At 35.9% G+C, this 12,149-nt stretch overlaps 1 protein-coding gene across 1 annotated transcript in view; it reads left to right on the top strand.

Annotated features, from left to right (window-relative positions):
- Positions 1 to 12,149, top strand: part of LOC111142165 (phospholipase A2 receptor 1) — a 106,582-nt gene that overhangs the window by 41,403 nt on the left and 53,030 nt on the right. Inside the window, exons 9-10 of the mRNA XM_022495168.1 lie at positions 533 to 631; positions 5,543 to 5,655. Of these exons, the coding sequence (XP_022350876.1) occupies positions 533 to 631; positions 5,543 to 5,655 (212 nt within the window). The remainder of the gene's footprint in view (positions 1 to 532; positions 632 to 5,542; positions 5,656 to 12,149) is intronic.

Raw genomic sequence — 12,149 nt, 5'->3', positions numbered from 1 at the left:
CCAGTCATCGGTGCTTTCATAACCCTTCCAAATAATCCTGGTGCACAGCAAAGATTGAGAATCGCAGCTCTAACCCATTCTTTTAAAAGAAAAATTGAGAGCAGCTTAATGTAAATCCAGGCTGAGCCTGGTATTAAATCCTAGTTCCAAATTCTACTGACTGTAGGACCTTATGCGTATATTAAATCCAACCTTTAAAATGGGAATAATAATGCCTATTTCATAGTAACATTGAGATTATATATGACAATCACCCAATATTAACCTAGCACACTATCAAGAAACATTAGTGGCCCCTCTTCTCCTGCCCGCCAATCTGGGATTGCGTGTCTTAGAATAGTTCATAGTCAGGGCCTCCCACTCCCATGGAGAGAGGGAGAGAGGCCCTTCTAAGGACCACACAAAGTCCTGACTCATTACCCCATCCTGAAACACTTATCATTAATCATATTTTTATTCAAAATAATTGATGTTATCTATCAGCATCAATAATGAAGTGTATTCATTCATGTTGTAACATTTTTCCACTTAGGAGGGACACTGGAAAGTTAAAAATTGTGACGAAACACTTTTTTACATTTGTAAGAAAGCAGGCCATGTCCCTTCTGACACCGAATCAGGCTGTCGAGAGGTAAGTGCTGTTGACGTTTTGTTCAGTGTAGTGAGTTCATAACTAGAATAATTTCTTCAACGGCAATTTAAAGTGAATCTCTCTCCCTCTCACGCCTGCCTTTGCTTCCTCCTCCCTCTCTTTCCCCCCTCTTTATCTCTGTTCTTTCTTTCCTTCCCCCACTTTTTTCTGATCTTGCACAGCTTTTTTTTAGCAAACCAAGCAATTATTAGCTAGGGGCATATGAAGGATTTAAGCTCTGCAAAGATTGTTGCTCCTTCAATCTAAACTACTTTTCTTTTGAAATTAGAAACCTAAATGATTCTGTTATACCATCTGTACAAACAGTGACTGCCATCTGATGCATCTCACAGGTGGTTTTCCTACTCTTCCAGTGAAGACCCTCAGAGTGAAAAGAAAAACATTCCTTCTATGGAGAGTGAACTTTTGCACTAAGAGTCCTGCCTTCCATTTCTCTCTTCTTAAACTTAAATATTTGAATAGAGTAATGGCAAGAAGTGCGTGTTTGCAATATATTTATTATTTGGGAAAGAGATAATAAAAATACTTTCATATTTTCAGTAATAAATGATTCTTGGTACTTAACATACTTATTTTCAATACTTAAAGTAAAAAATACATAGTACTTTAGGTTCAGTTAAAAGGTAGACTTCTGTTTTAAATTTCTTAAAAGACATTCAATATCCTGCATTAAAGTTCTCAACACATGCTCTCTCTCTTTCACACACACATACACAAAACTAAGGAATTTGGGTTTAAATATCGGAGATTTGTATGCATCTCAAAAACTTCCCAAACCTGGATTTTTATGCAATTTTTTAATTATTTTCTCTTCTAATGCAATTATTTATGTTTCAATGAAGTGCTAACCCATCTTTCCAAGAAACTGCATTTTATTCATTAGTCAGTGTGTAAACATAATGAATTACTCTTCATCCTCTAGGTCAATAATACCTATGCCATAGCTGACATGCTACCAAACATCATATCTAATGATTACAATTCCTGAATTACTTGGAGCTGATTGCTGATCTAATCCCTATCTGATCAGAAATATTGAAAAAAAAATATGCTTTACTATGGTTTTCAAGGGAACTCAACATGTTGCATTTGTTGAAAAGGAAATTAACTTCTTAAACAGCAGAAACAGAACTGACGTTCTATTCAAACTTTTGTACACTGTTTCCCTTTTCTGGCTAGCATTACCAGTATGTAAAGTTCAGAATAAATTTGAAGTTCAGAGCCAGCTCTCTAACTTTATGATGAAAGTCCTGTTAATTTCTTTATGTATCAATTTGTGAATATGGTTTCAAAAGTTTCCTTTCCTTTAGCCAACTGCTTCAGGGCACTTCTCTAAACAGTCTGTACATGCAAAATCAACTTAAAATATATTTCTCACAGGGGCATCTGGGTGGCTCAGTTAGTTGAGCATCTGCCTTCAGCTCAGGTCATAATCCCAGGGTCCTGGGATTGAGCCCCACACTGGGCTCTCTGCTCAGCGAGGAGTCTGCTTCTCCCTCTCCCTCTGCCTGCCACTCTCCCTTCTTGTGCTCTCTCTCTCTCTTTCCCTGTCAAATAAATGGAATAAAGTATTTTTTAAAAATAATAAAATATTTCTTACACCACACACAAAAATAAATTAAAAATGGATTAAAGACCTAAATGTGAGACTCCTAAACCATAAAAATCCTAGAAAAGAACAAAGGCAGTAATTTCTCCCACACTGATAGTAGAAACATTTTTCTAGATGTTTCCTAAAGCAAGGGAAACAAAATTGGAAGTAAACTATTATGACTACATCAAAATAAAAACCTTTTGCCAGTGAAAGAAACCATCAATAAAACAAAAAGGCAACCTACTGAATGGGAGAAGATATTTGCAAATGGTATATACAATGAGAAGTTAATATGCAAGATACATAAAGAACTTCTACAAGTCAACACCTAAAAAAAAAAAATCCCCAAATAATCCAATTTAAAATGGGGCAGGGGACCTCAGATATTTTTCCAAAGAGGACATACAGATGGCCAAAAAACACATGGAAAGATCCTCAACATAGCTCTCATCAGGGAAATGCAAATCAAGACTCCAATGAGATATCACCTCACCCCTGTCAGAATCTCTAAAATCAACAACACAAGAAATAACAAGTGTTGGTGAATATGTGGGAAAAAAGGAACCCTCATGCACTCATGTACTGTTGGTGGGAATGTAAACTGGTACAGCCACTGTGCAAGGTAGTAAGGAGGTTCCTCAAAAATTAAAAATAGAAATACCGTATGACCCAATAATTCCTCTACTGGGTATTTACCCAAAGAAAGCAAAAATACGGGGCACCTGGGTGGCTCAGTGGTTAAGCCTCTGCCTTTGGCTTGGGTCATGATCTCAGGGTCCTGGGATTGAGCCCTGTGTTGGGCTCTCTGCTCAGCAGGGACCCTGCTCCCCGTCCCCACTGCCTGCCTCTCTGCCTACTTGTGATCTCTCTCTCTCTCTGTCAAATAAATAAATAAAACCTTTTAAAAAAAAAGCAAAAATACTAACTTGAAAAGATACATGCCCCTCTATGTTTATTGCAGCACTATTTACAACAGCCAAGATATGGAAGCAACCTAAATGTCTATCAATAGAGGAATGGATAAGGAAGATGTGGTGTATACACACACACACACACACACACAACACACAGAGAGAGGAATATTACACAACCATAAAAAAGGATGAGATTGTGCAATTTGCACTAACATGAATGGACCTACAGAATATAATGCTAAGTGAAATAAGTCTGAGAAAGATAAATACCATATGATTTTACTTACATGTGGAACCTAAAAAAAAAAAAAGAATAAACAAAAAGCAAAATCAGACCTATCAATACATAGAACAAACTGGATGGTTGCCTATGGAGGGGGCAGACAGTGTTGGGCAAAATGAGTGAAGGGTAGTGGGAAATACAGCATTCCAGTTGTGGAACAGATAAGTCACAGGAATGAAAGGCACTACATAAAGGGGGAAATTTTTTTGGTAATTTCAAGGCAAAAAAAAAAAAAAAAAGGCTTTTTCCCTCTTAGTTTTTTGGGATCGTATAATATGAGCAATTGTTTCAGTACTGACTGTCATCACCATCATGTAAAATGAAATGGTGCCTCATAGACAAAAGATACTCACAGATACAGTCAATTATTCTTTCCAATTTCATTGTGTGGACAAAGGCTTGTAGTAAAGAGGCTTTGTTTTTCTGGTTATTACTATGCCACATCCCTCCCCCCGCCAATTTTCTTGAGCCTGTTCGGTTCTCGGATTTTTTTACTTTACTAAGCAGCCTGTGATCTGAAAACTACTGATGAAGAAGGAATACTTTGTTAGAAAGGTCAAATTGTCAGCCTTCCTCTGCCTGTCCTTCCAAATACAAAAGCAGTCTAACCTCCCACACCATCTGGAGTGATCCAGGGGGTTCTGGCTGGAGCTGTCAACTACTCACACAGATAAGGTTATGGGGAGAGGTTAAGGGAGTGAGTTCAGAGCCCATCCTGGCTGGCTGGATGTGGAACTCCTGTGATCCACACCTCATTTAATATGTTTTGAACTAAAATAGCTGAGTTCTAAAATAAGGTTTACTTTAATTTACTACAATACTGAGACCTTTTATAAGAAATGTAGCAGAAATCATTTTATATCTGATCAAAATCCAGCAAGTATTGGCATGACACAGAATAAAGTGTATTTTAAAACTCATGAATGAAAAAAAAAAACCTGGTGAACACATAAAAATAGATAGATGCAAGTGATGTGATTTTATAATATTGAAAGAAAAAGGACTAAAATAACTCAGCTGAAGTATAGAAGACTAATGAATGCATGTCTCCTGTAGTATATGATTTTAAAGAACAGAGCCACCCTTCATTGCTCTCGGGGCGGAGCCATGGAGCTACACATTTATCATTTTTGTTCAAGTGCCAAAGCTTGCTTTCTTTCTCTCTCAAAGGATAGCCAGTTGATTTCAGAATTATATATATGTGTATATATTATATATATATATATATATATATATATATATATATGGTCTTAGCTGGATCATAATATTTCTGAATAGAAACTGGCTAACATGTGTGTGTATATATATACATGTATATATATATATATATACATGTATATATATATATATGTATATATATACACACACATGTTAGCCAGTTTCTATTCAGAAATATTATGATCCAACTAAGACCATCCTGGATTACATCAGAATTGGGTTCCAGACCAGCTTGTCCACTTTGTGACTTTATCCAGGTCTCTAACCTCAGTGAATCTTAGTGGGATATCATGAAATAAGCAATAGGAAAGAAAGTTGAAAAAAATATACACTATTATCTAGATACATATGTCTTCTTTGCTCATATTGAGTTCCTGGCTCTATTTAAGATCTCTGCCTGCACTGTGTCCCTTTGATTCTCAGAACAACTCCATGGAATACTATTATTATCTTCATTTTACACAGAGGAAAATTTAGACATTTACAGACTAAATAAAGTTGCACGGTAGTAGAGCCAGTATTCAAACCCATGCATTCTGCCTTCAAAGCCAACATCTTAATTTCTACCATCCTGTAGGAACCATGAAATTCTGTAAGTCTGAACAGAGAGAGAGAAATAAAGAGAGAATCTTGAGTGAGTGCCCCCTTTATTTTCATCTGTTTTAGATTTTTTAAGATTACAGGTTAATTAAAACTTTTAGGTTTTAATTATTAATTAAATAAATATAGAAGTGTCTGTAGCTAATGGCATTATCAGATAGGATACATACAAAGATTTCAAGACAAAAATTCAAGTTTTGACTTTGTTGAGAATACACAAAAACAATATTTTGCTCTTTAAATCAGATTATGTCCTTAATTTTCTTATTTCCTTTTTTAAGGGATGGGAGAGACATGGTGGATTCTGTTACAAAACTGACACTGTCCTTCGAAGTTTTGACCATGCCTCCAGTGGTTATTACTGTCCTCCTTCCCTTGTAACCATTACAAACAGGTAAGATAGAAATTTTCTATCAGAAACATGACCGTACTTTTTTGACAGGAGTGCTCCTGGGATGATAAAATCTAGCCATAATCAGTAACTTGTCAAAATCTAAAGTGTACTGTACATTAGAGTATTAAATTATTTAAATTATTGATTGAGATGAATTTAAATCATACAACATTATTCTTAAATCAATTTTTGAGTAATAAAGAGAAAATTTAAGATGACTTTCACTTTCCATAAAGCTTTATTAATTATTAAGCTTTGCTAATGTATTCAATTGTATTTAGATTTTATCCAAAGGCTTATAATGAAAACAAAGTATGTTATTTTAAAATTAAGTATGTTTTTAATGTAATATGTGTAAGTTATGTGGAGTTTTTTAAAAGTATAGCTATAATACATTATGTTAATAAAAAAATTAAAAATTTAAAAAAATAAATTAAAAATACAATGTGATAATGCATGTCAAAGGCATTGTACATGGCTTTGGCAATGGATTCAATAAATGTGAACTCTTATTGAAAAAAAAAGTATAGCTAAAATGTGGAATATTTTCAAATGCTTCCCCATTGCTTCTTAGCTCTATATTTGCTTAGATGTAGACTTCTCTGTGCACAGGTGTCTTCTCCATACTAACAGAGAAACTGTGTCCTTTTGACACTCCACAGAATTTGCAACATGCTATAGATTTGTAATAGGGAATAAAAGTACCAACAGCTGAAGTGACCCGAGTGTCACTAACAATGCCAGGAGAACAATGAGGGAAATCGACTCCTCCAAGCTGAAGACAGAAACAAGGTAGAACCCTTCAGTGATTGCATGGGAACCTATACCTGCAAAGCTAGCCACTTGCTTTTTTACTGAGGCCACTGCCTTTAAAAATATCCACCGAAGCCAAGGAAACAAGACAGTTGACACTAGGGTTTTATCCAGAGACATTTCGGACACAGGTCTAACCCGTAGGAGGAATTATTGCTTTCTATCCTCTCCTTGCAGAGGAAGTCAACATTCAAAGCCACCAGTATTTCCTTCCTCCTCTTACCTCTCACCTTCCCAGTCTTTCCTTCCAACCATGCACAGAATGTGCACATGCACACACACACATACACACACATACACCACTGGATTGACAGCAGTTGTCAAAATAAATTGCCTAGTGAAACATTTTGTGCTCAGGAGACGCTTCCTTCAGGAATAGCACCACCCTTGATGTATCTCAGTGTTGTTTTGGTTCTACCTTCCTTCTTCCCAGCTGCCAGGCAGAAGGAAGTCTTTATCTTCAACTTGATCACCCACCCAAAACGTTTCAAGAAGACCTTGGGTTAGAAGTCCTCCAGCAAGTGAGCCAATATTGGGCTTTATTCAGGAGCCTGATCAATGAAGCTATGCTATTTTGTTAATTATAACTTAATTACGTTTTTCACTGAAGAAAAGAAGTTTAATTGTTTCACCTGTTTCTTATGTCTTATTCTTTTCTTTTTTGTGTGTAATATTCATTGAATACCTGTCACATACCTGGCACTGTATTAATTATTTTTCATATGCTATCTGACAATGCAAAAAACCAATAGTCAGGCATTTATTAGAAAATTATTTATTAAACATCTATATTGCAAGAGGTACCATATTAAATACTGGCATGCTGTACAAAAGAAATTAAAGGCATGGTGTAATTGTCCAGGTGCCACTTGCAGGCCAGGAGCTAGAAATAGAACATAGAAATATGAAACAAGTGAAGAAAGTGGAAGAACACAATAAATGGATAAATTCAAAGTGACGTTACAGGGACACCTGGGAGGCTCAGTCAGTAATGTATTTGCCTTCACCTCAGATCATGATTGGGATTGAGTCTCACATCCAGCTCCTTGCTCAGCAGGGAGTGTACTTCTCCTTCTGCCTGCCACTCCCCCTGCTTCTGCTCTCTTTCTCTCTCTTTCTGACAAATAAATAAATGAAACCTTAAAAAAAAACAAAAACCAACAAAGTGACATTACAGATAACCTATAATGCCATAGTGACCCAAGTAGGGCAGGAATCTGTTAGCAATCAAAGGCTTCATTTTCTAAGAACGGAGACCTCCCACAAATAACAGAAAGTGTCTGGAAAAAAATCTCCTTGGTTTCGTTTCCTCCAAAACTGGATACAAGAGTATGTTATAAAACGTTTGTTTCTTTGATAAAGTGTATTCAGTAGCCAATACTAATGTACGACCTAACTCTAAAGCAAACCTTATAGCATAGATAAGTTTGTTTTCATTCCGTCAACAACCTTGTAGGCCCACCCAGGTGATCTTGTGCTAGTATGCTACTCAGTGAACAGTCAAGCTCCCGCAGTGCTCTCCACTAGCCCCAGTGAGGCATCTCTCCCATACAGTTGCCACGCGTGTACACTGCCCTGCAAACACGTCTATACCCAGAGCAGTGACTCCAACACAGGACATGCAGGTTGAGGAAAGGAAGGGTCCTGTGCTCTCAATTTTTATTCACTCAGACTCTATCAGGTAAGAAACAATGAACCACACTACACCCCACTCTTTAACTGACAAGGCACAACAAAATTTTTCAACACCATCTCTTGTCAGAGAAGGTTGGGCAGTAAACGGAAAGTTTCTTCAGATTCAGGAGTGTCCACTCGCTGCCTTGGTAATCATTTTCTTCCATTACTGATTTCCCGTTTGAGTTAAGACACTCCTGTCGCTCACCAGTGCTCAAGCTTATAGTTGCTAATTGATTTTCCACTCTTCTGCACAATTGAGAACAGATTTGATGGGCACAATTAGAACCACCTGCTACAGATTACTTATTTCTTTTGTTATCAGTCAACTGCTCCTGGTCTAGGACATTTAACACTTTGTGGAATAGAGAGGGGAAGAAAAACAGACCCTTATTGGGGAATAGCAGAATGTTATTTTCTTGCTAACGGTTACAAAATTTTTTCAGGCCTGGACACTACTTTCAGATAGTACATGACTGCAAAACTTGAGTTCCAGAGTTATCATTACAATGGATAATCATGTAAATGCATATGTATCTAAATCTTGAATCAATCAGCCATGGAATATTTGGCATAAAATAATCCAAATGACATTTAATTTTTTGCATTTTGCCAAAAGTAAGAAATCCTGCAGTATCTCATTTTCTTCTAGGTTTAAATATGCATTATCTCCAAGCATTTTTACAGCTCTGCTGTTTTCCTGCAACCACCATACTCCCTAAACACTTTTGCTGTTAATTTTTTCTTGTGATAAAATATGTTGAACATAAAACTGATCATTTTAACAATTTTTAAGTATACAGTTCAGTCGCATTAAGTACAGTTGTATCATTGGACAATCATCACCACCATCCATTTCTGTAACTTCTTCATCTTCCCAAACTAAAATTCTGTACCCTTTAAATAATAACTCCCCATTTCCCTCTGCCCCCACCTTTGGGCAATGGTCATTCTACTTTCTGTCTCTATGCGGTTGACTGCTCTAAGTTAACATATCAGTGGAATCATGCAGTAGTTGTGCTATTCTATCTGGCTTATTTCACTTAGTCTAATGTCCTCCAGGTTAATGTATGTTGTAATATGTGTCAGAATTTCCTTCCTTTTTAAGGCTGAGTAATATTCCATAATATATATATACCACATTTTGTTTATCTATTCATACAATAGATACGAGATGCTTCTACCTTTTGGTGGAAATTGTGAAACACGCTGCTATGAACATGAATGTACAAGTATCTTTCAAGTCCCTGGTTTCAGTTATTTTGGGTAATATACCCAGAAGTGAACTTGCTGATATAATTCCATTTTTAATGTTTTGAGGAACAGCTGTACTATTTTCCATATTGGCAGCACCGTTTTACAATCAGTGCTCAGGAGTTCCAATTCCTCCACAACCTAGCCAACACTTGTTATGTTGTTTTTATATAACAGCCATCCTAATGGGTATGAAGTGGTATCTGATTGTGGTTTCAACCCGCACTTCCCGAATGATTAGTGATATTGAATGTCTTTTCATGTACTTTTTGGCATCTGTATATCTTCTTTGGAGAAATGTTTTTTCCAAGTCCTTTACCTATGTTTTAATTGGGGAATTGATTCTTTGTTGTTGAGTTGTAGTAGTTCTTTATATAGTCTGGCTATTAATCCCATATCAGTTACATAATTTGCAAATACATTCTCTTATTCTGTGGGTTGCTTTTTTACTCTATTGATGCCCTTCAATGCATAAAGTTTTAAATTTTGATTAAGTCCACCTTATCCGTTCTTATTCTGTTGCCTGTGCTTTTGGCGTCATATCTAAGAAATCATTGCCACATTCAATGTCATGAAAAGTTTTCCCTACTTTTTTCTAAGAGTTTTATAAGTTTAGCTCTTGTGTTTAGGTGTTTGATCAACTTCCAGTTAATTTTTATAAATGGTATGATGTAAGAAGAGTCCCAGTGTATTCTTCCGCAGGTGAATATCCAGTTTTCCCAAAATCATTGTTGAAAAGACTGTGCTTTTCCCATTGAACAGTCTTGGCACCCTTGTGGAAAATCATTTGACCATATATGCAAGTGTTTATTTCTGGGTTCTCTATCTATTCTATTAATCTATGTCTGTCTTTATGCTGGTACCACACGGTTTTTGCTTGTGGTACTTTGAGTAAGTTTTGAAATCAAGAAGTGTGAGATCACCTTTGTTCTTTATCATATTTGTTTTTGCTATTCGGCTTGAAATCCCTTAAAATTCCATACGAATTTTAAAGTGGATTTTTCGGGGCGCCTGGGTGGCTCAGTGGGTTAAGCCGCTGCCTTCGGCTCAGGTCATGATCCCAGGTCCTGGGTTCAAGCCCCACATCGGGCTTTCTGCTCAGCAGGGAGCCTGCTTCCTCCTCTCTCTCTGCCTGCCTCTCTGCCTACTTGTGATTTCTCTCTGTCAAATAAATAAATAAAATCTTTAAAAAAAAAATAAAGTGGATTTTTCTACTTCTGAAAAAGACATCATTGGGATATTGACATGGACTGCATTCAATGTGTAGATCAATTTGGGTAGTATAGACATTTAAACAATTGGTTTTTCAATCTACAAACATGGGATGTCTTTCCATTTATTTGGGTCTTTAATTTCTTTCAACAATGTGTTGTAGTTTTCAGTGTACAAGTTTTTGCCTCCTTAGCTAAGTTTATTCCCAATTATTTATTTTATTTTTGATGCTATCATATATTGAATTGATTCAGATTCTTAATTGTTAGTGTACAGAAATGCAACTGATTTTTGTGTGTTGACTGCATCCCGAACATAGCTGAATTTATTAGTTCTAACACTTTTTTTATAGAATCCAATTACCTTTCTTTTTCATTTATTTTCCATATTTTTGAAGATTTATTTATTTATTTCTGAGAGACAGAGAGAGCGCCCTCACACACCCACACATATGTGTGCATGCATGGACGTGGGGAGAAGCAAAGGGAGAGCATCTTCAAGCAGACTCCCCACTGAGTGTGGAGCCTGATGACCTGAGGCTCAATCTCACAACCTATGAGATCATGATGTGAGTGGAAACCAAGAGTCGGACATCAACCAAATGAGCCACCTAAGCACCCCTAACTTTCTTTTTAAAAACATATTTTAGTTGTCCTCTTTAAAATTATGCAATAAAAACATTCTTATTGGTATAAATTCAAGCAAGCCAGAAGAATATAAACTAAAAAGTGAAAGTGCCCTCTCACCTGCATTCCTCTTCCCTCCCAAACAATCCCACTTCTCTCCCATTTACAGTTAACAAAGGTAACTGTAATTAACAGTTTGGAATTTGTTCTTCTAGGTATATTTTTTGTGTGTATGTTAAGTATCTTTTCTAAGTCTATATTTCTCTTCTAGTCTTTTGCAATAAACAATAGCCAAAAACTGAATATTTCTAGTTCTTGAGGAATGCCACCAAAAACTTTTTGTGGCAATAATCATGATGCATGTCTCCCATTTTGAAACTACTAATATTTTATTTCTATTCTTTATTCAAAAGAAAGAGAAAGAAATTTCACATTTTTGTATTCATTCCACAATAGAGTAAGTTATTCGAATATGGTATTAAAAATGTTAACACCTATGTTATTAAAAGAAATCCTATTGTAATTATTCAGCTCAAAGTTGAAAACTTCCTAACTGGATCACTATAGTGTAAAACTACCATTATTATTTTTAATTGAAATAAGCTCTCTAGTGAAGCTACATCCAGTTCATTACTTTTTTCAATCTCTTGTTTTAGGTAACACAAGCATAATCATTAAGTACTGTTGTCTGCTAAGTGTTGTGTTATTCACAGACAAGAAACATCTTTTTTTTTTTTCAGCTACATTGGTCACTGGCTAAATGGATGAAGAAATATGCTCAGTTAGAGATTCAAATATACAATATCTCCTTTTGAGTGTGCATTTTTTGAAATGTGAATTTTATTTTGAAATGAAAAAAAATTTTCAGTGTATCCAAAAAATAAGTATTGCTGCCTTCAAATTGCACTTTTAAAA

Source organism: Enhydra lutris, unplaced genomic scaffold (assembly GCF_002288905.1).
Source record: "Enhydra lutris kenyoni isolate GAN:26980312 unplaced genomic scaffold, ASM228890v2 scaffoldscaffold1, whole genome shotgun sequence".
In the NCBI taxonomy this organism is placed as follows: domain Eukaryota; kingdom Metazoa; phylum Chordata; class Mammalia; order Carnivora; family Mustelidae; genus Enhydra; species Enhydra lutris.
This window is presented reverse-complemented; position numbering and strand designations above follow the sequence as displayed.